This window comes from Botrytis sinoallii (assembly GCF_014898435.1).
Source record: "Botrytis sinoallii strain Bc 23 chromosome Unknown BSIN_008, whole genome shotgun sequence".
NCBI classification, from domain to species: domain Eukaryota; kingdom Fungi; phylum Ascomycota; class Leotiomycetes; order Helotiales; family Sclerotiniaceae; genus Botrytis; species Botrytis sinoallii.
Window position 1 is genome coordinate 182,216 of NW_024066035.1, and position 25,976 is coordinate 208,191.

The 25,976-nt window shown below is 42.8% G+C and overlaps 7 protein-coding genes across 7 annotated transcripts; 5 read left to right on the forward strand and 2 right to left on the reverse strand.

The window, feature by feature from the left end:
* Positions 1-10: 10 nt before the first annotated feature.
* Positions 11-1,436, reverse strand: EAF02_005156 (uncharacterized protein). Its single transcript, XM_038901204.1, has 2 exons — positions 320-1,436; positions 11-266 (listed from the first exon to the last, which is right to left on the reverse strand). Exons 1-2 carry the CDS (start codon positions 1,030-1,032, stop codon positions 176-178), a joined length of 804 nt encoding a protein of 267 aa, XP_038758544.1. The 5' UTR covers positions 1,033-1,436; the 3' UTR covers positions 11-175.
* Positions 1,437-1,731: 295 nt separating this feature from the next.
* EAF02_005157 (uncharacterized protein) lies at positions 1,732-5,593 on the forward strand (the record flags this gene model as incomplete). The annotated part of the gene is made up of 2 exons (XM_038901205.1): positions 1,732-1,791; positions 1,868-5,593. The coding sequence occupies 2 exons, from the start codon at positions 1,732-1,734 to the stop codon at positions 5,591-5,593; spliced, it is 3,786 nt and encodes a 1,261-aa protein (XP_038758545.1).
* A 494-nt stretch (positions 5,594-6,087) lies between these two features.
* Positions 6,088-8,361, forward strand: EAF02_005158 (uncharacterized protein). Its single transcript, XM_038901206.1, has 2 exons — positions 6,088-7,911; positions 7,962-8,361. The coding sequence occupies exons 1-2, from the start codon at positions 6,277-6,279 to the stop codon at positions 8,145-8,147; spliced, it is 1,821 nt and encodes a 606-aa protein (XP_038758546.1). The 5' UTR covers positions 6,088-6,276; the 3' UTR covers positions 8,148-8,361.
* A 351-nt stretch (positions 8,362-8,712) lies between these two features.
* On the forward strand, positions 8,713-10,824 carry EAF02_005159 (uncharacterized protein; the record flags this gene model as incomplete). The annotated part of the gene is made up of 6 exons (XM_038901207.1): positions 8,713-8,818; positions 8,909-8,931; positions 9,049-9,442; positions 9,534-10,285; positions 10,435-10,631; positions 10,773-10,824. The coding sequence occupies 6 exons, from the start codon at positions 8,713-8,715 to the stop codon at positions 10,822-10,824; spliced, it is 1,524 nt and encodes a 507-aa protein (XP_038758547.1).
* Positions 10,825-11,973: 1,149 nt separating this feature from the next.
* Positions 11,974-15,584, forward strand: EAF02_005160 (uncharacterized protein; the record flags this gene model as incomplete). The annotated part of the gene is made up of 9 exons (XM_038901208.1): positions 11,974-12,061; positions 12,142-12,627; positions 12,709-12,872; positions 13,012-13,659; positions 13,709-13,836; positions 13,884-14,308; positions 14,364-14,915; positions 15,045-15,220; positions 15,378-15,584. 9 exons carry the CDS (start codon positions 11,974-11,976, stop codon positions 15,582-15,584), a joined length of 2,874 nt encoding a protein of 957 aa, XP_038758548.1.
* Positions 15,585-16,613: 1,029 nt separating this feature from the next.
* EAF02_005161 (uncharacterized protein) lies at positions 16,614-17,334 on the reverse strand (the record flags this gene model as incomplete). Its single annotated transcript, XM_038901209.1, has 3 exons — positions 16,614-17,008; positions 17,083-17,165; positions 17,219-17,334. 3 exons carry the CDS (start codon positions 17,332-17,334, stop codon positions 16,614-16,616), a joined length of 594 nt encoding a protein of 197 aa, XP_038758549.1.
* A 2,293-nt stretch (positions 17,335-19,627) lies between these two features.
* Positions 19,628-24,945, forward strand: EAF02_005162 (uncharacterized protein). Its single transcript, XM_038901210.1, has 4 exons — positions 19,628-19,679; positions 19,764-21,252; positions 21,427-22,737; positions 22,787-24,945. Exons 2-4 carry the CDS (start codon positions 20,171-20,173, stop codon positions 24,510-24,512), a joined length of 4,119 nt encoding a protein of 1,372 aa, XP_038758550.1. The 5' UTR covers positions 19,628-19,679; positions 19,764-20,170; the 3' UTR covers positions 24,513-24,945.
* Positions 24,946-25,976: the final 1,031 nt, after the last annotated feature.

A 25,976-nucleotide genomic window follows, 5' to 3' on the forward strand; every position in this document is an offset into this window, starting at 1 on the left:
GCAAGGCGTAAGGTTTGAAAATTATGATACCCATTTCTCCATTCATTAAAATTTGTTTAGATAAGCTACGTAAATTGCATTCCGGCCACCCGTCGCTTTGAAAACATGCATATCATGTGAGAATTAAATCCTCCACTGCAGTCTTCCCCAAATTTATAATCATGACAGACATTTCTTAGTAGGTAACTCCATCTCCAGCTGGAGCAGCGCGTGGGCGAGCTCCAGCGGCTGCTGCAGGTCCTTGTGGACCGAGAGTTCGCTTGCTCCTAGAAATGCCATTAGTGGGATGCTTAGAATCCGAAAGTGAGAGGAAACTTACATGATGGTTCTGCTCAAGAATGAAATACCAATCATGAACATCCAGCTGGGAACAACTGCGAAGAACCAAAGTACGTATCCAACTGGAACTGCGGCACCGTATTGCGCAAGTTCACCATCGAAAGGGTGGAACCAACCCTCATAAGGTGCCTTTTTCTTGTACGATTTAGTTGAGTGCAAATCGGTGAATGTAGTGACGGTTGTAGAAGTAGTGTTCAATGGAATCGTGATAATAGGAACTGGGGATCCTGGAGCCCCAACTTCCATGGTCCACAAATGTGGTGGTCCTGCGCCCCACGAATTGCAAAGAACGGGTTGTTCGTCGCAATTTAACATTGCCATGTGAGGAGCTGTGGGGTCGACAGCGAAAAGGGCAGCGGATTCATTGAAGCCCTTTTCGATTTTGCCGCAGAGACCAAAACAGGTTTTGTTTCCGCCAGTAGCTAGAACCCACCATTCTTGCGGGAGCGACGACTCGGGAGTGATGCTTCCGCGGATAGTTTCTTGCCAGGTATCGAGGGTAAGATGGTGGATTTTTGCTTCGCCTACTTTGGCAGTTGCGGCTTCGAGGGGAGATTCGGAGGCTGGAGAGGGGATATAGGATTGAAGTTTGCCGAACCAGTATTGAGCTTGAGCTTTGGCTTGGTCGAGAGGAGATTCTTGGGCTGCGACCAGGAGGGGGAGGGCAAGGACGGAAACGGTAGGAATGCGCATTTTGGCGATCTGTTATGGAATGGATGATTGAGGGGTGAAAGCTGTCAGAATTGAGGGGGGTCGAGAGACTATATAAGCAGGTTTCTGATTAGGAAGCTTTCTGCGATTAGGCTGGAGATCTGCGCTGATTGGCAATAGCTAATTGAATGCGCCGCGATAACACTTTTCGCGAATGAGCTGATCAAATTAAAGATTGAATTTGAGGAAAGGAGGGAGAGAGATATATGATGATATGAAATGGTGAATTTACAAAGATTATAAATGAATATAACAGAATTTATATATCGCTTATAATGAAGCTCTCCAACTTGCGTGATGATGAGGCCAGATGGTTTTTAATGGAAATATTAATATTAATGGATACCCTCGAGATACCTGGAAGTACCCTTTCACCCAAAAGAAGCTCCACAGCATCTTTTCGAGGGGGGATGGGACGGATGTGATGGGAGAAAGAACCAATCAACAATTCGAGTGACCCCAGCTTTGCTTACTTTGCTTGCCGCTAGTCTCTTTTAGTACTGGTGCTTCTCAGAGTGGATGTCATCTCTATCTCTATCGCTATTCGCTAGCTACGGTAAGCCTTACACTTTTGGTCTGATCGCTATCGATTATCAGAAACTTTTTTTTTATCAGAAGCATTTTTTGATTTTTTATTGCGGCAGTGAAGGCGCAAAGAGTAATTAAGAAAGGTCTTTCACAATGTCTTTACAGGAAAAGCTCGACAAGATACGCTCGCCGAAGCTTCAGAATCAAAAACAGGTATGTCTAAAGAATTGCAATTATGGAAATGTCTCTGGTGATGTTGTGCACTTTACTAACTGATATCAACGTCTAGACTGCCATTGTATTGTCTGCGGTTGAAGATACACTTGAAGATCAAAAAACAGAAGCCACTCCAACTGGATATTTCGCCGCATTATTGGCACTCTTAAGACAGGCTTGTCCTCAAGATGGAGAAGTTAATAAAGATTTAACAACTTCTGTTGTATATTTACTCGATATCATTACACCTTTTGCTCCGCAACCACTCCTCCGATCAAAATTTACTCAAATTCTCACAAATCTCGGTCCCGCCCTTATATTACCAGAAGCAGATGCCCCTCTCCTCAGACCTTCGATAGGATGTCTCGAATCATTATTACTCGCACAAGATTCCACGGCATGGGAATTGGAAGTCATGGCAATTGGGCCCAGAAGAGCCATTGCTGGATTATTAAATTTCGCCGTGGATCACAGACCTAAGATCCGAAAGCGTGCGCAAGAAGCACTTGCAAATATTCTGAAGAATCCTCCGCCAAGTCCTTCTCTCGATCATCCTGCAGCGGATATGTGTGCGGAAACTGCTTTGAGAAGTTTGAGCGATTTGGCGGCCCAATCGCATCAAGCCAGGAAACAGAGAAAGACCAGCGCAACTGCGGAACATGAACCAGCTTTGATCCACGCATTACAATTAGTTAAGACTGTTGCAGGAGCATCTGGAGGATGGCCAAGTAAGAAGATTGAGGCATTGTGCGAGGTCTTGTTGAATATTTCGAAATCGAGCAATGAATATTTGGCGATGACTTCGTTCGAAGTATTCGAGATGATATTTGAGGGTATGGCAAACGAAACCGCGACCTCGAAGTTACCTCGACTTTTAGAAGTGATCTCTGAATTGAGACCTTCTCAAAACGATTCTCAACTCTTACCTCCTTGGATTGCTGTATTATCGCGGGGTTATGATGTTTCCGCTCAATTGGAGCCAGAGGAGACTTTTGCAAAATTACCTGAACTTTTCACAATGATCTCTGGATTCATGTCATCTTCATCGCACAGCATTCGAGTATCTGCTTCTGAATGTTTGATTTCATTAATGGCAAATTGCGTCCCAGATTCAGTTATTGCAGAGCCTTCGATTTTTGATGAGAAAGTCCTCGAGAAGTTGGCAAAGTGTGCAATTGATCTCTTGAGTGTGAAGTATCAAGCTGCTTGGATGGAAACTTTCAATGTTATGGGTTCCATGTTTGACGCTTTAAGATGGAGAGCAGACCCAATTTTATCCGAAGTCGTTCGCGCAATTGGCGAGCTCAGAGGTAGCGAGTCTTTCGCTGGCAAAAAGGAAGCGGATGAAATTCTTGGAAAAGCTATCAGAGCCATGGGGCCAGAGAGAGTTCTTAGCATTTTACCTCTCAATCTCATCAAACCAAAAGCTGGACAACCTGGACGCGCCTGGATGTTACCTATTCTACGAGACTATGTCAGTAACACGAATCTTCAACATTTCCGAACCGAACTCGAGCCATTGAGCCAAGCAATGCTACAAAGAGTTAGCGATCACGGAGCTGCTGAAAAGACAATGGATATCAAGATCTTCGAAACTATTGTCAAGCAGATCTGGGCCATTCTTCCTGGTTATTGCGATTTGCCATTGGATCTTACTGAAGCTTTTGATATCAAATTTGCGGAAATACTCGTTAACATTTTATACGGACAAGTTGATCTACGTTCAGATATTTGCAGAGCTCTCCAAACTTTGATTGAGTCTAACCAAGCAATTATTGCCATTGAAGGGGAAGAAGACTTGCTCCTGCAGAGCCGTGTTTCAAAGGCCGTTGCGCAAAAGAACATTGAGCACTTAGCTACTTTCGCGAGCAATATGCTTTCTGTTTTGTTCAACGTCTACAATGAAACATTACCACAATACAGAGGTTTCATTTTGCAATGTATCAACGCATTCCTTAGCATCACCCCTACTCAAGAACTTATGGAGACATTCGAACGGGTTAGTCAAGCATTAGGAACATCGCTCGCTGAAGCTGGTGCTCAGACTCAAGCAGAGAAGCAAAAGCAAAGACAACAAAATGCGGCTAACAAGATGCCACCCACGAGTCACAGTCTCATGGATTTGGTAATCACAATCTCCATCTATTTACCAAGAGATAGTTTCAGCACTCTTTTCAATATGGCAGCTCTTATTATTATCAAGGATGATGATCCTCAACTTCAGAAGAAGGCTTATAAGCTCATTCCTCGTCTTGCTGAGTCGGAAACTGGAAAGGCCGCATTACAAGAGCGTAGCACTGATCTTCAGGAGCTCCTTTTGAACAGTTCCGAGAAGGTATCCACACCAGCAAAGCGTGATCGCCTTGCTGCTATCTCCGTTCTTATTCCTTTCCTCCCAGCAGACTCTCTTCACTTCATCCCAGCTATCCTATCCGAGGTCGTAATCTCATGTAAGGAGACAAATGAGCGTGCTCGAACTACAGCTTTTGATCTCCTCATTCTGATGGGAGAGAAAATTGCTTCATCTTCTGGCGCCATTATCGACAATAGCAAGGTATCTCACATGCCCGACGATGCACCATCTGTAACCGCAACCCTCGAGGAATACTTTACCATGGTCAGTGCCGGTCTTGCCGGTAGCACACCTCACATGGTATCTGCGTCTATCACTGCTCTCACCCGTATCCTGTACAACTTCCGTGAATCTCTATCCCCTGAAACTGTTAGCGATCTCGTCCAAACCATGGACCTTTTCCTCACATCTAACAATCGTGAAATTGTCCGCAGTGTCCTTGGATTTGTCAAAGTCTGTGTCATTTCTCTGCCTTCTTCTCTTGTGCTTCCACGTCTTGAAAGTCTCATTCCTAATCTCATGGTCTGGAGTCATGAGCATAAAGCTCATTTCAAGGCAAAGGTTAAGCACATTCTCGAACGTATGATTCGTCGTTTTGGTGTTGAGATTGTCAACAAGTATTGTCCAGAAGAAGACAAAAAGCTCATTACCAATATCCGCAAGACTCGTGAGAGAAGAAAGAGAAACAAGGATGCTGCCAAGGAAGCAGGCGAAGATAGTGACGAGGAGGGAACTGGTGGAAAGAGAAGAAACAGATTCGAGAACGAATATGATGAGGCTCTTCACGGAAGTGATTCCGAATCTTCTGGTTCTGATGTTTCAGATGATGAAGTCCTCGGCAAATCAAGAAAGAAGGGCGGTAAGAAGGCTGCTGGCGGGAACCAATATATCGTGGAAGATGATGATGAGCCACTTGATTTGCTTGACCGCAAAGCACTTGGTAGTATCTCAACCACCAAACCTGTAAAAGCGCGAACAATTACGAGAACAAAGGCAAAGGTGGACTTGGATGGAAAGTTGTTGCTCGGAGGTAATGATAGTGATGATGATGATCAAATGGTTATCGATACTCCGGCAGAGGAAGATGGTGGTGTGGGCGCTTATGTTCATGCATTGAAGGGTAGAGATGCGCCGAAGAAGGGTAGAGGTGGAAGACTTAAGTTCAGTAACAGGAAGGGACAGGATGAGGATGATGAAATGGACGTTGATGAGGATGAGGTGAAGGCTGTCAAGAAGAGCATTGGTGGGGATAGGGAGAGGGGAAGGGGTGGAAAAGGAGGTGATAGAGGACGAGGCGGGAGGGGTGGTGGCAGAGGAGGCTTTAACGCTGGAAGGAGAGGTCTGGGTGAGGAGAAGAGATCAGGTGGGGGTGGTGGAGATCGTAGTGGAAGGGTTATGAAGAGTCCTAGGGGTAGAGGAAGAGGGAATGGTCATCCAAGGAGATAAACGGATCTTGAGTAGCATGATCAAGATGGGGAGATGAGGAAAAGTAATGACTTATAAAATAGCATTTGTTTGGAGTTATGGATATGGGATGAATCAAAATGGTCTTTATATACTCATGTGTTCAGTCAAAAAGTACACCTGCTTGCTCAAGTGTTGTTTGATATGTTATCATGGAAAAATCTACATTCGATACATTCAATGTGAAAGAAAAACCGAAATCAAGCGCAATGAAACAGATAGTGAATAGTGAATCAACCCACCCCATGCTACCCCTATACAAACCTCTTGACCCGACTCAATCGTGGGAGTGAATACTCAATCACATTCACTTCCTCTCACACACGACGGCGCGTCCAACAAGGTCAAAAATCCTCAAATCAAGCCGAGGCTACATAAATTATCAGTGCGCTTTTATGTACGCGATTTTCGTGTCTCGACGCGATTTTGCCAGTGTTCAATCAGAAACGCCCCGAAGGATTGACAACGCAATTCTTGGTCAATATCCCCTGGACAATTTTTTCGAGATCGCGCAATCTTCCTCTTTCGATATCTGGTCTAAATATTGTAGATCTACAAAAAGCCCCATGTCTGGTTGTGTAACCAGACGTGCAACAAAAGGTTTTTGAGAGTGCGAGGAAGCGAGGTGATTGGTTCGCAGAGTTGCATGGGTTGAGGGGAGTGGAATGTTAAAGGGCGGAGAACACCACGATCACAGCACAACAATAACACGATACGATTACGATACCAACATGGCAGAAGAAGGAAAGCGTAGGAGAGCAAGACCGTCAAATTGGTGGGAGGTGCAAGACAATGAAAATGAAAATGGGAATGGGGAGGTGGGAGTGAGAAGTCAAGCGACGGCAGACGCGCAAAGTCAAAGTCCAAATATAAATACAGTGGGTGGAGAAATTGCAAAGAAGAAGGCAAGGCCTTGGGTTCCGGCGGGAATGGGTGTACCTAGTGAGAAGAAGAGAGGAAGATCTTCTTTGGGCACGGGTTCTGGGATCGCGAAACAAAACCGGGAGAACGATGAGGAACGGGGCAATATTGAGGACGAGGCTGAAGATGACAATTCAAGAACGAGAAGAATAAGAAAAAACACAAACAACACAAACAACACAGGAGGAATATTGAGTGGGAATAGCAATACGGATGTTGTTGAAACCGTAACTGCGGTCAGTTCCCTGGCGCCGCAGAAGAAGAGGGGTAAACCTGCTGTGGGAGTCGTTAATCGTGCAGAAAGTAACGGACCATCAAAAAACGCGGCGACGGGGAGCCGAACAAAGGGTGAATCGAAGGCGTCGCATACGGGTGTAGAGGGGAAAAAGCGCGGAAGACCTGCGAATGGAAATATGGGTACTATAAACAATCGAGAGAAAAAGAGCAATGGGGATCATATCGAGTCCGAAAAGAGCAAGTCGTCGCGATCACAAAAGCGCCATCAGGCAGAACCAGAATCATCAGCACCAGCTCGTACAATGAAGAAGGCTTCCAAGAATGTCGAAGAAGCATCCGAGAAGCCATCGAAGCCATCGAAGTCGAAGAAGCATGTTAGAATATCAAATGTATCACAAACCAATGAACCGGAGGCCGGAAAGCCAAAATCCAAGAAAGCTGGACCTCCAGATAGTTCCGAGCTCACAAGAAAGCGGAAGGATCCGAATACTGATGAACAGCAACCACAACAACTAACTAAACGTCGCCGTGTGGAAGATTCACAAGATAATCGGGCCGAGCAAGAACAGCCAGAGCCGCCTTCGTATCAACATCTAGCAGCTGTTACTCGGCGTGTGACACACGAAACTATCAAGATGAAATGGGAACCTCTACCACCGGGATGCTTGGATAAGATTTCTGATTTATTGATCGATGTACAAAGACCAGTTGTCTTACAGATTCGCGATGAACGTAAGAAGACTCAAGCCAGTACAGCGATACAAATGATAAGCCGCCGACTTTTGAATAGAGTTCGAAAGGGTATGCCATTTCCTAAGGGGATAAGAACAAATCCAGAGGATGATTTTGATTTTGAGAGGATACTGGATTACAATCGAGCTTTAGAGAATAAACTCACACCGGTTTTGCATTCAAATGACCTTTTGGAGGCCGAATTGAGGAAAGAGGAGATATTGCTTGAGAGTGAGGAGAGATATCTCGCGGAACTGGAGGCAAATGCAAAGGATGAAGCGACAAGTAGAAGACAAGCCGCTCGAAAAGCTCATCCACTGCTTCAATTCGAGGTTGATAGCACTCAAAAGGTACTCAATGATAATATCGGTATAGATGAGAACGCAGCTACTTCCTCAATAACTCTCAACGTAAGTTTCTATTTTTTCTGAACCTCATATACAACTAATATCTTCTCCAGGCGTCGAAATATCAAGATCTTGAAGGCATTGTTAAGAGTATAGATGGTCACGTGGACAGTGTTAAGGGCAATTTACAACAGATTGAAGGTATCACCGATGCTATGGCTAAAAGTAAAGCCTCTGTACAAGCTGCTCTATTCAGTCATCTCGATCTCGATCAGTACAATGACGTTGTTTTGGGTTAAAGACATCAAAACGGTTATTGGTGCAAGACACAACGGTTTCGGTGGAAGGAAAGTGGGATTACATATTTAAGTTTGGGAGGAACATTCCACAGGAATATTTTTGTGTTGTGTGGCTATTGATTTCATAGTTATTGTATTAGATACCCAAACTTTGCTCCTTCATCGTTGATATGTATGTAGTTAAAATGATCTACAATTCATTTGTTCTTTGTACCAAAGTATCTTTTAGACCTAGACCCACCCTTGATCAACCTCGCTTCACGATGAAATTTGCAGTATGCCGTCGCCCCGCGTTCTACACGACAATTCAATAATCCCATTAACCCAAATCTTGCAACACAAATTAACCCAACAATTTAAATAAGTAATTTATTACTATAATAATCAATTAATACAAGGTAAATTCTCATTCTTGTGTGATGGGTAGTGAATTGAGCTGACAAGCTGAAAGGATCCTTCTAATTCATAAATTTACCAACTGTCAAAAGCTTCGTTCACCCCTTCAATAACGACCAGCGCAACGTCGCAATCCAATGGAACCCTATGAAACTTAGGCTCTGATGCCATGGAACAAAATGGAGCCAACAATGGGCAGGATGCAAAGCCACCGGCATCATCTGCAGCTGCTGGCGCAAACAAGAGCCCGAAGAAGAGGCGTAAAGTAAATCATGGTATGCAGAAGTTTCCCAAGGGAACCAACGACTTCCAAATTTGAATTACATGATCTGAAACATTGGCTAATTGTGGAACGTCTTTTGCAGCTTGTATATACTGTCGGCGATCTGTGAGTATTCGATTGGGCTATACTACAAGGGGGGGGTTGGACGGGTGTTTGCATACCGTTATGCGTGACATTGAAATGCCAGTGGCCAACAGCTAATTCGGTATTGTCCCTGAGCAGCACATGACATGCGATTTAGTGCGACCTTGCGCGAGGTGTACAAAGCGTGGAATTGGGCATCTTTGTCATGATGAGCCCCGCGAACCGGAGTCGACCACGAAGAAAGCAGCGGCGAAGAGTCAGCAGCATCACCATAACAACAACGCTACAGCAGGAACAGCGGAGGAGCTGGGAGGGACACCGCCAGGTCTTAAGCTCGAAAATTCTCTTGACAATAGTCTAAATAACTCGTTCGTCACAGCGGAACAACAACAAGGTCAAGATCAAGTTCAGGAAAACAAATTGAGTCTTGGAGCACCAGCAATATCCCGCGGTGTCCCTCTTCAGCTGGTCCAGCCTACACCGGTTTCTGGAATACAAGCGAATGCTCTCAATAGTAGCAGCAACAATCAATGTATGATGCTTTATATTCTCCTAGATTTTCTTCTTATGTCTCCGAGATTACTCTGAAATATTGGGCACGTATTAATCCTTTTTCGTTATAGTTCTTGGGTATCCCAATGACTGGCTTGGGTCACAAAACCAATTTCAAGATATGCATAACTACCATCCATCGTACATGTTCAACGCACCGGAAGTCACCAACGAGTACAATCTTCTGAACGATTTCCTCAATAACAGTCTTCTAGACGACGGAGCTCTAGGTACAGAAGACACATCAAATTTTTATCCTGATCAAGCTGGTTCAATGTTATCAGGAGGCAATTCCAACACGCTCACATCAGGAGCGCAACAAGCTTCAGGTAGTGGTCCATCAACAGGACTGAATCCACCAGGAAATTCGATTTCCAGACCAGCAAGCGTCATACCAATTGATAAAGCCCGCGAGTACTACCTTCAAGCGGCCGATCCCACTGGTAATGATGTCCCCGAAGTTAGAATGCAACTATTGTTAAGGGCAAAGTACGACGCCGGAATGCTGAAGCCTTTCAATTATGTTAAGGGGTATGCGAGGCTTTCGGCGTATATGGATGGACATATGCAACCGGCTTCAAAGCAAAAAATACTCCGGCAATTGGATCGTTTCCGACCGAAATTTAGGGAAAAGGTGCAAGCATTGACAGATATTGAACTCATCTACGTGGAAATGTGGTTTGAAAGGAGTTTGATGGAATATGATCGAGTTTTTGCAAGTATGGCCATTCCAGCTTGTTGTTGGAGGAGAACCGGAGAGATTTTCAGGGGAAATAAGGAAATGGCTGAGTTAATACATGTTCCTATTGAGAAATTACGGGATGTAAGTTACTTTGAAGATCTTCATTCTCGTTCACACTCGCACTCAAACGTTCTTGGCAAAGACAGATATGGAAGATGCTGCAACTGTGGCTGATACTATCTTCCGAATCCTATCTATTGTTCAAACGGCTGACATTTTTCTGTGAATAGGGAAAAATAGCGCTCCACGAAATCCTGACGGAGGAATCGCTAGTTAATTATTGGGAGAAATTCGGAGCTATAGCTTTTGATTTGAATCAGAAAGCACTTTTGACGAGTTGTTCGTTGAAGAATCCGGATGATAAGAGCAAAGACCCGACGATTAAATGTTGTTTTTCGTTTAATGTGAGAAGGGATGATCATAAGATGTGAGTTTGTTCCTTTTTCTTCTTTAGGGGCCCCTTGATTTGGAGGGCTGAGGGGATTGAAGACGGGATTGTCAGCAAAAATGAAACGTGGTTGAGATGGACAGCATTCCCAAGATCAAAACTGACAATAAATCCAAATAGCCCATCTCTAATTGTTGGAAACTTCTTACCTCAAGATCCTGTCAGGCGGTGATATATCTAAGTTATGGTATGGCAACATGAATGAAAGACGGAGAGTAAAGAAGTAGAAATGAAGAAATTCCAATCCTTTTTGGTATTTATTAGATGAGCAGTACGTACATAAGATGCATAACGTAGAGATTGGAATTGGAAATGCTATTTTGGAGAACGGGATTGGATTGGAACTGGAGATTCTTTTTCTGGGAAATGGGAAGGAAGTGAAGGGAAAGGGGGGTGGGGATAGCAACGTAGAGGTTTTGTGGATTGATGGTTGGATCAAATGGACTTTGATAAGCGGGCGGCGGGGGGAGTTCTGGAGGTGGGAATGTTCGGGTAAATACTAGGTGTGGTCAATTACTACTACCTACCTAGTATGAATGTAAATTCACAGAGCGGAGCAAAGCAAAGCATGAAAAAGCTTCACCTTTTAACATTTTATGAACAACTCCTTTTTTTGAAAACAAATAATGTTTTTATGAGTGTCTCGAAATCGGAAAAGAATGCTGCCAAGTAGCAGTGCGGATGAATGATTGTACTGTTTCTCTCTCTGCTTTTAATGGGGGGAGGTGATTGGGGATATCCTTCTGCTCTATCTAACTCTTTAGGTCTCTAAATAAATAAGGTGCTGTGTAGACCTCTCCATCTGAGATTCCTCGAATAATATTCAAGATATTTGAGACATTAAGAGAAGCAAAGAGAAGACGAAAAACGAATAATCAGGGATTAAGAAGGCTGTACGAGAAGGGAGTACGAGAAGATATGATGGGTATGGCGGGAGATAAGAGGGCTGGGGCTGGGGCTGGTGTTGCACGGCAGGAGGGGGGTTCTGGGGAGAAAGGGAAAGGGGTGGGGAAGGGGGGTAGTGAGGTGGATGGAATGGGGATTGAGAAAGTGAGGGTGAAGGATAAGAGGTTGAGGGGCTGTTTGGTGAGTTTTTTGTGCTTTTTTTTTATTCATTTCCTGTTTTTCTTTTTTTGTGGATGGGGTGGAACTTGAAGAGCTGGAGAGTTGAAAGGCTGAGGGGTGAGTATGAGGGTATGAAGATGTTGAAATGACCATCTTTTTCGAGAGCAGCAAGCTATGGGGCTTGGGGGCTTGCCCACATAGATAGGATTGATTTCTCTGATTTTGTTGAGACGACGCTGCAGAGGCTTCAGGATCGATGGGTGAAGGAGATGGTGGTAGAGATTATGCTGTTCAATTGGTAGTAATGCAGATGACACTCCACTGGCCCTCCGGGGGCCACTGCCGTGGGGACGGTCTACTTTGAAAAGACAATCCCTTGCTTTTTTTTAATCTCAATTCTAACAAAGTCTACTTCAACTCACAGTATTCGCACAAAAACTCGAAAACGATCTCAATTCCTTAGATACAAGCCTCAGTCGGGATGAATTCAACTTCACATTTACAACCATTGATGGAAATGGCACATTTAAGGAATTGGAGAATAATATTACTACATTTCCGACGAAGTTAAGTGCGAGTGCGAAGGATAAAGCACAGGAATTGGATGAGAAAGCAACGTGCATTTGGAATGTTGCGACGAGGTTGAAGAGGAGTCTCCCTGCGGAGAACGATGACGATGAGGATGGAGGATCGAAGACTTGGGATAAAAGGAATGAGCTCAGAGCTGTCCTGATTATGGTTAGAATGTTCGCTTTCCTGGTGTTGGATTGTGCGAATGAGTGTGGGAATTCTGTCGCTCATATACAAGCGGATACTGGTGGAGATGAAGAAAAAGAGAAAGGGGAGAAGTCCAGGGGAAACTTGTTGAGATTGATGAGAGTGGGAATCAAGACCGGGAAAGACTGCTTGGGTATGTATACCCGCCTTCATTTATCTACGGGGAAAAGAGCCGGACTCTGTGAGTTATCGCTAATACTTAGATGCGGAATAGATGGACAAAAGATCGATTATGCCGTCAAAGTCTTGGAGAAGCTTGCAGGATACACAGGATACAGTGAAGAACTTTTACGTACATACGAATCATCTGGTGCATCAGAAGAAAGGGCTGCCTGCGCAAGATTTACTGCTGAGTATTTTGTTGTTAGAACTTTATTGGTAAGACCATAAGACTTCTGCATATTATCTGCTAACACAATCGAAAGGCATGGCGACAGGATGATATGCAACTCGCTGAACATATGTTCAATAAATCTATGTCTTCCAAGGAGCTCTTTGATCATGCTACCACCGAAAGTCTCTCGGACACTTATATGAGATGGGAAAGGCACTACTTGAGAAGCAACAGCATGCTTTGTCTGTCAAATGGCTGGAGCGTGCTTATAAAGTTCTGAGTGGTGATGAGTTGGACAAATTGAGCGCTGATGCTACAGAACTACGAGTATCCATTGTCCAAACACTCACCAAGGCACTCTTAGAGACTAAAACACCTGAATCGATACAACGGGCACGAGAGTTGATTGACCTTCTCGAGTGCGAACTTGGCGATAAATTGGTAGTTCTACTTTTGAAACTGGAACTTCTGACGGGGATTCCAAAAGAAACTTTTGATGGTTTGCCATATAGTGCTATTCTCAATAAGATGATTCGAACTCTTGTTTTAAATCCGACGAATTTGCGATTGTTCATGTTTCATGTTAGGAAACTTCATGAAAAGGCGCCGAGTTTGGCATGTGGAGTTCTAGATGAGATGATTAGATTACGAGTCAAAGAGTTGGTGACTATGACAGAATGGTTAGAGAAAGCTCTTCTTACGAGGATCTGGATGTGTGTTAGTGGGAGAGAAACTGGAGAATTGTTTGTTGCTATTGATGGGTTTCTTACCATGATTGCGGGGAACAACGTGAATTCGATCGGTGTCGAGGCTACCATGGCTGCTCATACGGTTTGTGACCTTGTGGTCATTGAACAGACAAGGGACTAATTTGATATAGTTAATCTGGAAGAAGATAGAAGCAAACTATGGTCTAAAGCAGTATGAAGTAACTGAGAAATGGTGTCGTCTTGCAATTCATGGACTTTTTAAGATACCTGGAGAGGCCAATATGGCTAAGATATCTCGGTTTGTTTCCGTTGTCTGATGAGTGGTCGTGTCTAATATGCGAACAGGAAACTGCTTCTGTGTGCCCTTAATCGAGGAGATATCAATTCTGCTCGTGATACCTTTACATCTATGTCCGATTGCGCAAAAGAAGAGCCATTAACACGATTTCTCATGTACAAAATAGCAATCAGAAGTGAGGAGGTCGAATTGGCAGCAGAATGCCTTGAAAAGGTGGCTTCATGCACCGAAGACCCCTCCCTGCTTTTCGCTTGTGTTCTTGATGCACAACAAGTTGGCAACAAGAAACATGTTTTAGATGCTCTTTGGATGGTACTAGACAAATGTGGATATTGTGTGCAAGAGAATGTGCGTCTTCCGTCGATTATCAGGATGATTATTGTTCTACTTATTGGTATGATTGACGCCGAGAACACACCAAGTGGTTACGCCAGAGAGAACATTGAGAAACTGTGTAAAATGTTCGAAAAAGGTAAGACATTCACGCAATACCCTTTCAAGAGCAAATAATAATCATTACATCACAGCACTCAGCGCCGTTCAAAAATCCCTCAATCGAGAAATATGGACAATCCTCGAACTCGAATGGCTTTCCCGAAATTCCTACAACCTATCCCTCAAACATCTTTCCGTTTGGGAACCCCAACAATCTCTTAGAATGCTCGCCTGCTGTATCGGTTTTATTGATTGCTACCCACGAGATATCGGTGAAGACGCACGTGAGGACGTTACACTCCGAAAAATGTTCTGCAATTTCTGCGCCGCAACGATTTTCGTTTCCATCGCAAGAGCAGAACAGAATGTTGAACCACAATTACAGTTCTATCTTAATTTAAGGAAACATGTAGCGAGTTTTGATCATATATTACAGGAAAAGCTGGAGAAGTTGGAAGTGGAAATTACCGAGGATTTGTTGAAGAAACTGTCTGTTCTACTGGCGTTTGATTTTGAGGCCGCATGTAGATTGAAAGATTGGGGTGGACTTGGAGAGGTTATCACTAAAGCAGGAATTTGCAAGAGTATGAGGGCCTATGAGTTGATGGCGGATTGTATTTTGAGTTGTGAGGCTCCGACTCAAGGTTTGTTCTTCTCGCTTCTTCTTTTTGTCCCCTTTCTCCCCCGTCTCCCTTGCCGCCTTTTCTTTAACTGCCTGCGACGTTTCTCTAAGAAAAACTTTTATACTAACACGTCTTTCTTTCTAACCATAGTCTTAATCATGACTCTCAAAAAAATCACAAACAAGACGTGGGAAATGGAAGAATTTGATACCATAAAATTGTCAAAATACATGCGTTGTCTATTTCAGGCAGCTATGGGATCGGACGATAAGATTGCAGAGGAACTTATTGATCAGGTTTGTATACTTGCTGCTGATGCTGCCGAGGTACGTCTTTGAATTACTCCCGCTTCCCTTCTTCTCCTTCTACGTTCTGTTTCCTTTTCTCCTTTCCGTTCCCCTATGGTCATCTAACCCTCTCCTGTCTCTCGAACCTCCCGCCTTGGAACAAGAAACCCAAGTTAACCTCCACCCCAAAACTCAGACACAAATTCCCTACCCAACTCAAGAACTCGATTGGTTAGCAACCAAATCCTTCAACCATGCCATCGATCTCTTCAGCGCAGACAAAGATGAAGCGTGTAAACGATGGGCTGAAAAATCAATACTGATTGCGGGATATTGCGATGATGCGGGAAGTTTGAAGAGGCTTTTGGTGCAGAGATTTGGGGGTTTGAAATTCGATTGTTAGGGTTTGGGTGGATGATGCGATGGAGATAGGGTGGTTGTAGGATGTGTTCGGTTGGCTCTACGTAAGGTGCTGGAAGATCGAGTATTGCACGGATGAAAGATATATCTTATGTTTTGCTAGGCTTTTCGCTGTGAATTGATCACCTGCAGATTATCTGCATACAAAGCAGATTATTGGGATTTTCAAATAAGTAAACTACAAACTGTTTGCAGATATACTGCTCACCTGTAGGTAAACAAATAGTCTGTAGATTTTCTGCAAATTCTTTATAAATAATTTGCGAATAAATAAACAACCCGAAAAAATATCTACTTTTTACTTCAAATTTTGAAGCTATTCCCAGATTATAAGTGATTCAAGCTTTGATGTTATAAAATGATGTTAGGTTCATATTTATACTAATCATAAAATTATATATTTACATAATACTAATGCGTGCAGATTATCCACAGATTATCTTAAAGGCCTTACAGATAGTCCGCAGTGTAGGTAGGACTTTCTGGATCACCTGTAGAGCAGACTACCTGCAGATAATCCACAGGTGCGGATTACTTCTGCGCAGCCTACATATATACATACACAGAGAAAGATGCATACCTTACGAGCTCGAATTAAATTCATGGAACTTTTTCTTGTAATTAGTAATTAATTTCCAAACACGTAAGATCTTACATACATAACTCAAAATCACTGCAAGTGGGCATTTCTTCTCTTTTCAAAAACTTCTTTGGATTTATCTCTGGGAGGAAGCTACAATTATTCGAACAGATGTATAGGGTATATGAGTCATATAATTGGACGACTGTTCACTAGAATGAGAGGAAGAGAAGTAGGATAAGATGAGATAAGAAGTGACCAGCACATATAATAATTCTAGGTAGCTTCTTATCCGAACCCTAAGAGAAATAAATAAAGGAGCGTCAAGATAGTTAACTTCCCAGCAGTCAACTCAGAATTCAATCTACAACAGCTTTTAAGTGCCAAGATAAGCTCTACTCATCACTGTCCCAGTCATTCACAATACCCCTTTTACAACCCGCGGAAACCCTTGATAGGGAATCTGAAGTTGACATGATGACTTTCCGCACCACTAAGCACCACAACCTTACTTTCCTTCGCCTTTTCGCTCGCTTCTAAACTTTCCCATCCTATGGCGGCTACAAATACTTTCCCCTTTCCGTCAACATCGTCTTTGGAAAGACCAGATGCGACTCCGGTGCAGCCGTCTAGATCCTTGAACTTGGTGACTTGAGCGCGGAGATCGTCTTCGGAAGCGGCGCCTTGTTCGATGGTGAGCATTTGGACGAAGTGGGCGTCGATTACTTCTTTGGGAGCGTAGGGTTTGAATTCGATGATGATGAGGTTTGGGGGGGCGGTGAGGTTTGGTTTTACTTGGGCTAGCATTTCTTGGAAAGCGGGGGTTGCTGTTGTGGAGAGTTAGATGGATGTTCGTGTTTGAAAAAGGTAATAAGGGTAGAACAATGGGGTGGAAATGTACTTTGAAATTTAGTGAAGGCTTCAGGAGATTCCCAACCAATGAGAAGTTCGAGTTTTTGTTGATCTTCGCTGTGGGGTCCCCAGCTTTGTTCTAGTTAGAGATGTATTATGAATGAATGATGGCGAAAGGAGCATACCGAGTGCGAAGATAACCATCCTGAGTCTTCAATGTTTGAAGCATGAATTTGAGACCCTCCTTCCATTCTTCAACTCCTCCGCTAACAGATAAGATAACTCGTTCAGTGATAGTCATTTTGAGATTTGTTGTTGTATGTGCTGGTGATTATGGGTTGAGAAGTCTTTTAAATTTGTAAATTGTTGAGATTGTGCCGGACAATTGTTTTGAGAGATGAGCTGAATGTGATGATGTGATGTTGTGATGTTGTAAATCTGGTGGTTATTCATCGTCCTTATATACATTATCTGCTGTCAACATACATGGATGCAAATTTTGAGCAAGATCCATGAATCCATGGCAGATATCCAACAAAAGGAGGCGTTCGCAACTCATTGTTACAACTAATTAATTCACAACAGTTGAAGCATTAGTAAAGTGCATTCCTCATCCGAAAGTACCGTATAGGAAAAGGGGGTTTCAGAACCGATATACAACTACTTGAATTAGTGCATCTACTATATAATCATTTAAATTTTTAAATCCGTTTCTAATCAGATTCAAATTAAAACTGTAGTTTTCAATATTCTGAAGTGAATTAGTATAGTTAAAACTAATAAATGATTGAAAACAACAAATAATTGAATAAATTGAAACCGATACAAGGATTATCCAATATATCTTAGATTTAAGACTTAAATCTAGGCATATCCTTATATAATCCCCTTTACCTCTATTAATCTAATTGATATTGGACAAATACACTAACAAATACCCCAATAAATATATAAAATTTATACACAAAGAACTCGCTATTGCTATAGAACTTCAAATTCAATACATTTTGAAATCTGAATTCAACATAATTCGAATTAGCTAAAGTTTAGTCTGACAACATCGAGTATAGTTCTACAAAGGGGGTAGGATAGAAAGTATATATATGATTGATTGAACTCCTAGTATTAGAGTTCTGAATAGCTTCCATTATTTCAACTTTCAAGATTATTAGCAATACATTCATTCTACAACCTTTCTACAACCATTGAGAGCTCTACAACCGTCTAATTTATATTCGGTTTGAACATGTATTCGAAAGAATTATAGCCTAAATTAAAATCAGAAGAGGTGAATATGACAATTGCCATACGATCAATATCCGATATAGAACCGACCTAAATTGCCCTAATTCCCTATAAGATACTCACAACACATCCGGCACGTGATTATGATCTTGCGAGCTGTATGCGGGAGTTTTTCTTTACTCTTTCTATTGGCCAGCTCATATGGTAGAAATTTGAATGGCGCCTCTAGATCAGCTATTGTAAGGAATCTTGAGTTCGGAAAGGCCGTTTCATGAGATGCACGCTCGGGGTTCGGATACCATCGCTACTCGAAACAAAGATGTTTGCACTGATCGCGAGTGGGGCATTGCGATGCGATGTGACAGGTGGCAGATGTCAACACTTTCAAAGTGTTACTTCAGACGATCTTATTGCTCTGAGTTCGCATTCTTTAAGCAAAACAGATTTGTGCGCACGGTATACGCGTCTGTAATGCGGTTCGCATCGCGCATGGATTATGCATGAAAGTGGCTAACTTCGAGTCCGAAAGCTGAGCGGCTGAAGCGTTTGAAATCATATTCCAGACATCCAGAACACCATCGAAGTATCAAACACTCCGCTAGGGTTGCACTTGCATGTTTCTAGTATCACCAAAAAATCATACACCTCAATCATGACAACTTGACAAGGATGACAGCTATGTGAATATCAAAAGCTAACAGATAAGCAAGCGATCAAGGAAGGTGTTCATATAAGGAAGCAAAAGAATTTGTGGTAGTCCGTAAGCTTATTAAGATGGGAAAACACCGTTGAGATCATATAAGAAAGGATCTCAAATTAAATCTTCCCTTGAAAATGCATTCAATTACAATACGAAAGAACTACCCAGTATTGCAATGATGGGGATTGGGTTGCCAATATCGAGGATGTTATTTGAAGTATCTTACAATACTCGTCGATAGCAACTTGACTGCTGAAAATGTGGTTGATAGTCACTGATTGTTGAAGAGAAAGGTGCATTTGGTGGTTGGTTTTTCCTAGCACCTGCATTCGAACGAGATGGATATCACGAATGCCATAGCTGGAATCGTGATTGGAAATGACCTCGTGTGGCAATGGTCCAACATACAAGAAAGCGATACCTTTAATATATAAGAATTCAACAAGCATAGATGTTGAATGATAGGTGAATGCAGTGTTGATGTTGCTGTCGTCGATGAAGTAAGGAAAAGGTACTGGACCAATTGCATACGAGATTATGTAATAATACATGACTAAGCACCTATCTCCAGGCGATATCCGAAGTTTGATGTTTGGCTAAGTTTCAACCTCCAAATGTTCAACCCCACTATCCACCAAAAGCTACTAAAGCATCCTCGCATATCAAGTTTGAGTTACCCAACGAATGAAGGTAATGAGATGGTAAGCATCATTCGGGTGTTTCACTTACCTGCCAATTTGGGGGTACAAGTTCTGATCCTGACATATTTATTGGGAACACCTTAGACAATGAATACTTGTACATACCTAGGTATAGGTGTACCTGCTTGAGAGATATTGCCACTTCATATCAATTCAACCCCGCCTTTACGCACTCGCTGAATCTTCCAAAAGATTGGTCTAGAGTGTTAGTCTGATATCCCATCGGAGACCTCCATCGGCCTAAGTTACAAGATAAGAAGCAGGCCCAATATATCATTATTTCCTTCTTAATGAAAGATACATCCTCTCTTTCTAATATTCTGTTCTTTTCTTTTGGTTTTCTGCTTCCAATCGTCTCACTTATTTAAAAGAACTAACTTTCAAGAAGCACTGAAAGATCCTTGTGGCAAGAAACATATCGTGAAAGGGGCGTTGGCGACCTAAATTTGTCGATAATTAACCTTCGAGAGGTATCACTCTCATAACTCACAATGGCACCTATTGCTGTTTCCCCGAATTCCTCACCGGAACCTGCAGTTTCTCTTGCCTCCAGACACTCCCTCTCTTCCGTAACAACCTCTTACGATGATACCCTCCGTTTCTATCTCAATGGCACACGAGTTGTCCTCGATAATATGGATCCAGAGATCACTCTTCTTGAATATCTCCGTGGAATCGGCCTCACAGGCACAAAGCTAGGATGTGCAGAAGGAGGGTGTGGAGCTTGCACGGTTGTTGTTTCTCAATACAATCCAACCACTAAGAAAATATATCATGCAAGCGTGAACGCATGCTTAGCGCCACTGGTCAGTGTTGACGGAAAGCATGTTATAACAATAGAAGGAATTGGAAATACAAAGAGGCCGCATGCTACGCAAGAGAGAATTGCGAAAGGAAATGGTAGTCAGTGTGGTTTCTGCACCCCAGGTATAGTTATGAGCTTGTACGCACTCTTACGGAATGATTCGAACCCTTCGGAACATGATGTAGAGGAAGCGTTCGATGGAAACCTTTGTAGGTGTACAGGATATCGTCCAATTCTGGATGCAGCTCAAACTTTCAGTTCTGGGGCTGCATGTGGGAAATCTAAAAGCAATGGTGGAGGTGTATGCTGCATGGATAATGGCGGAGGTAGCGGTGGATGCTGTAAGAACGAATTGAAGGATGATCAACCTATCAAACGTTTTACACCTCCTGGATTTATCGAATATAACCCGGACACTGAACTCATATTTCCCCCACCACTTATGAGGCATGAATTCAAACCTCTAGCTTTTGGCAACAACAAGAAAAAGTGGTATCGTCCTGTGACTATGGAACAGCTATTAGAGATAAAGAGCGTTTATCCATCGGCAAAAATTATCGGTGGAAGTACAGAAACGCAAATCGAGATCAAATTCAAGGCTATGCAATACACAGCTTCGGTTTTCGTCGGGGATATTCCTGAATTAAGACAATTTTCATTCAAGGATGACCATTTAGAAATTGGGGGCAATGTTATCCTCACTGATTTGGAGTCGATTGTCCAACAATCAGAGAAGCATTACGGACCCGAAAAGGGCCAGGTTTTCAAGTCAGTAGATCCATTTGTCCCCGAATTTTTCATATTCTCGCCATTGATGCTTTCGTATCTATCATTGAATCTTGTCATGTCTTTCTTCCGGGTGACGTGAGGACAAATGAGCCTCGTCAAACAACAAAATCAAGATTCCATTTAAACAAACTTCCTTGCTAACAATATCTACAGAGCCATCCATAAACAGTTGAAATATTTCGCAGGTCGACAGATTAGAAATGTCGGTACCCCGGCAGGAAACTTAGCTACTGCTTCTCCCATCTCCGATCTCAACCCTGTCTTCGTTGCATCGAATGCTATTCTAGTCGCAAGATCTCTAGATAAGGAGACAGAAATCCCCATGTCTGAATTCTTCAAAGGTTACAGATTGACCGCACTCGCCCCTGATGCAATCATTGCTAGCATTCGTATCCCCGTGACTCAGAAGGGAGAATACTTGAGAGCATACAAGCAGTCGAAACGTAAGGATGATGATATTGCCATCGTCAATGCAGCTCTTAGGGTTGCTATCGACGATTCGCATACTGTTACTAGTGCAAGTCTAGTATACGGAGGAATGGCTCCAACCACAATCGCGGCTAGAAAGGCCGGTGCTTATTTGCTGGGCAAAAAGTTTTCAGATCCTGCAACTTTGGAAGGGACCATGAATGCGTTGGAAGAGGACTTCAATCTTAGTTTCAGCGTTCCTGGAGGAATGGCGACTTACCGCAAATCGCTTGCATTCGGCTTCTTCTATCGCTTTTACCATGAAATTTTATCCAGCTTTGAGATCAAGGATTTGGAAGTAGATGCACAAGTTGTACCAGAGATTGAACGTATAATATCTTTTGGTAAAGAAGATAGAGAAGCCACTGTGGCCTACCAACAGAATGTTCTCGGGAAAGCAAGTCCACACGTAGCTGCCCTCAAGCAAACATGCGGAGAAGCACAATATACCGACGACATACCTGTTCAAAAGAACGAGTTATATGGATGCTTAGTTTTGTCAACGAAGGCACATGCTAAGATCATAAGCGTCAATTCTGCTCCTGCAATGGATTTACCAGGTGTGGTTGAATATGTTGACCATACAGATATGCCAAGTCCAGAAGCCAACTTTTGGGGAGCACCAGTTTGTGACGAACCATTCTTTGCTGTTGATGAAGTATTTACCACAGGTCAACCAATTGGTATAGTTCTTGCTGACAGCGCAGCACATGCAAGTGCAGGAGCACGAGCTGTCAACGTTGAGTATGAAGAGTTACCAGCAATTTTCACAATGGAAGAAGCCATCGAAAAGGAAAGTTTCTTCGATCATTACAGGTATATAAAGAAAGGAGAACCAGAGAAGGCATTTGAAGAGGCAGATCATGTCTTTACCGGTGTTTCTAGAATGGGTGGACAAGAGCACTTCTACTTGGAAACCAATGCTTGTGTGGCAATACCTAAAATCGAGGATGGGGAAATGGAAATCTGGTCTGGAACTCAAAATCCAACAGAAACGTAAGTAAAATCGGGATGCAGTAATATTCTTCAGCTAACAATCCATCAGTCAAACTTATGTAGCGCAAGTTTGTGACGTTGCTGCAAACAAAGTTGTGAGTAAGGTCAAGAGACTTGGAGGTGGTTTCGGTGGAAAAGAGACTCGCTCTATACAATTATGTGGCATTGTAGCTCTTGCAGCAAAAAAGACTGGTAAACCAGTCCGTTGCATGCTCAATCGTGATGAAGATATGATCACATCTGGCCAAAGACATCCTTTCTTATCTAGGTGGAAAGTTGCCATCAATAAAGACGGCAAAATTCAAGCACTCGATTTGGATATGTTCTGCAATGGAGGGTGGACGCAAGATCTTTCTGGTGCTGTATTGGATCGATCATTATCACATTCTGATAACTGCTACATGATCCCCAACATTCATGTCCGAGGTCGTGTTTGCAAGACGAATACCATGTCAAATACTGCATTCCGAGGATTTGGTGGACCTCAAGGCTTGTATATGGCGGAGTCATATATTGAAGAAGTCGCAGACCGTCTCGGTATGCCTGCAGAGAAGCTTAGAGAGATTAACTTCTACAAGGCAAACGAGCAAACTCATTTTAACCAAGCTCTTAAGGATTGGCATGTACCATTGATGTATAAGCAGGTTCAAGAAGAATCAAATTATGCCGCAAGGCGAGAGGCGATTACCAAATTCAACGCAGAGCACAAGTGGAAAAAGAGAGGACTCGCGATCGTACCTACAAAGTTTGGTATCTCTTTCACGGCACTTTTCCTCAATCAAGCTGGAGCATTGGTTCATATCTATCACGATGGATCTGTTCTTGTAGCCCATGGTGGTACCGAAATGGGCCAAGGTCTTCATACAAAGATGATGATGGTTGCAGCTGAAGCACTCGGCGTTCCCTTGGATAATGTATTCATCTCGGAAACTGCCACTAACACAGTAGCTAATACATCTTCTACTGCTGCATCAGCTTCTTCCGATCTGAATGGATATGCTATCTTTAATGCCTGCGCTCAAATCAATGAACGACTTGCTCCATACAGAGAGAAATTCGGCCCTGATGCCACAATGAAACAGCTAGCACATGCCGCCTACTTCGATCGTGTCAATCTTTCTGCAAATGGATTCTACAAGACTCCAGATATTGGTTATACATGGGGACCTAACACCGGACAAATGTTCTTCTACTTCACCCAAGGAGTCACAGCCTCCGAAGTCGAGATCGATACTTTAACTGGTGATTGGACATGTCTACGATCCGATATCAAAATGGATGTTGGTCGTTCTATTAATCCATCAATTGATTATGGACAAATTGAAGGCGCCTTCGTACAAGGAATGGGATTATTTACTACGGAGGAATCCCTCTGGTTTCGTGCAGGACCAATGGCTGGACAACTTGCTACTCGTGGGCCTGGTGCATATAAAATCCCTGGATTTAGAGATATTCCTCAAGAGTTCAATGTGTCTCTACTCAAAGGCGTGGAATGGGAAGATCTCAAAACTATTCAGAGGAGTAGGGGAGTAGGTGAACCACCACTTTTCATGGGAAGTGCAGTATTCTTTGCAATTAGAGATGCGTTGAAGGCTGCTAGGAAGGAATATGGTGTGGAGGCTGAAATTGGGGAGGATGTTAAGGGTGGCGGATTACTGGTATTGGAAAGTCCTGCAACACCAGAAAGGATTAGGGTTAGCTGTGCGGATCCGATCTTGAAGAGAGCGGAGGTGAAACCAAGAGAGGGAGAGAAGAGCTTCTTTATGAGTATTTAGGATGATATGATGATGGTCAAATTATGAGGGATAAGGCAAAATTGGTTCTTGGTGGGAGTTTTTGGGATTGTGCGACGATTTGTTGAAGATATGCGGAGCATTTTTTTTTTGTTGGTTTAGCATGGTTGGGATATCAGAAATACAAACTTTGAATGATTTATTTTTTGGAGATACTTTATTGTTGCATATGAGACAAAGCAACGCGAATTTAAAGCGTACAGGAATCATTCTTATGGCACTCATGGACAATGGATTTTCCTCGTCTCGTCTGATAGACGATCTATACCTGACTGCTGAGAATTATAATTCAATTGTACCCCGTCATGAATTGACCTTTAGAAATGGTACCGAATGAGCTCCAATGAGATGATGAATATGTCTTTATTTGGGATAGAGATAGAATCGGAGATATTTACAAACAAAAATAGATACGGTAAAGAGTAAGGAAAAAACAAAACAATATCGATGGGATCCCGATGTCTTCCGAATATGATGAGACAACACAAGTCCTTCAAGTACCTAGGTTGGTAGGTATATTTGGATATGAATGCATGATTTGGTAACCAATCAATTGAATTTATGCTCTTGTGACTACCTACCAAATAGGTAGGTAGATATAGTAATTACTTATTTGGGATTTGAGATGTGGTATTGAAATTTGGTAGGGAAGGAATACTACGTACTCATTCAGTGTATTTGGCATAGGAGATCTAATCGTGGGATTTTTGTATGTATTCGTTTATATATATGTGTGTGTGTGTGTATATATGAAATGAGAATTGTTCTCTCTATTGTATAAAGTAGATTTGTATCTCAATTGATAGAGTAGAGCAGAGTAGAGGAGAGGAGGGGAGAGGAGGGGAGAGGAAAGGAGAACAGGGGTTAAGAGATAGAATGAAGTTTAGATGTTGTGTTTTGCGGCGCCTTGTCTTATCTTATTATATTGATTTCCTCTCCTCTCTTCTTTCATTCTTCCTTTATTCTTATTCTTATTCTCATTCCCCACCCTACTCAAGCATCCACATATTCAATCCCCTCCCCTCCCCTCCCTTCCCTTCCCTCCAACTCCACATTCGAAGGAACACAATCCCCGTCGCCCACTCATACAGGGCTCCTTATACATACATATTCCCAAATGATGACTTGTCAAGTTTGGCATCCACACGTGCCAAATTCCCCGGGTGATCATTGATCTTCCGGTTCCCCTCATTCATGGTCGGTCTTAGTATTTCCAGAAAAAAATCTACCTGGGCTTCTGGAAGTTGGGTGGTTGGGGTTCCATGAGATATAAATGGTTTGTTTGTGCGAGGTGAGATAAGATAGGATAGGATGGGATAGGATAGGCAGCATTAGGTATCTATGTATGTATACTAGATATGCACGTAGATATTTATAGGATGCGATATGCGGGTACCTAGATAGTTCTGGGGAGTGAGTTTGTATACCGTGGTTATTTATTACGAT

Excerpts from the sequence above, each read along its gene's own strand:
- EAF02_005156 (XM_038901204.1), bottom strand. The coding sequence starts at position 1,032 with ATGCGCATTCCTACCGTTTCCGTCCTTGCCCTCCCCCTCCTGGTCGCA. Across the intron at positions 267-319 it reads TTCTTGAGCAGAACCATCAT|GAGCAAGCGAACTCTCGGTC; the intron begins GTAAGTTTCCTC and ends TGGCATTTCTAG.
- EAF02_005158 (XM_038901206.1), top strand. The coding sequence starts at position 6,277 with ATGTTAAAGGGCGGAGAACACCACGATCACAGCACAACAATAACACGA. Across the intron at positions 7,912-7,961 it reads CTTCCTCAATAACTCTCAAC|GCGTCGAAATATCAAGATCT; the intron begins GTAAGTTTCTAT and ends TATCTTCTCCAG.
- EAF02_005162 (XM_038901210.1), top strand. The coding sequence starts at position 20,171 with ATGGCACCTATTGCTGTTTCCCCGAATTCCTCACCGGAACCTGCAGTT. Across the intron at positions 21,253-21,426 it reads GAAAAGGGCCAGGTTTTCAA|AGCCATCCATAAACAGTTGA; the intron begins GTCAGTAGATCC and ends CAATATCTACAG. Across the intron at positions 22,738-22,786 it reads ACTCAAAATCCAACAGAAAC|TCAAACTTATGTAGCGCAAG; the intron begins GTAAGTAAAATC and ends ACAATCCATCAG.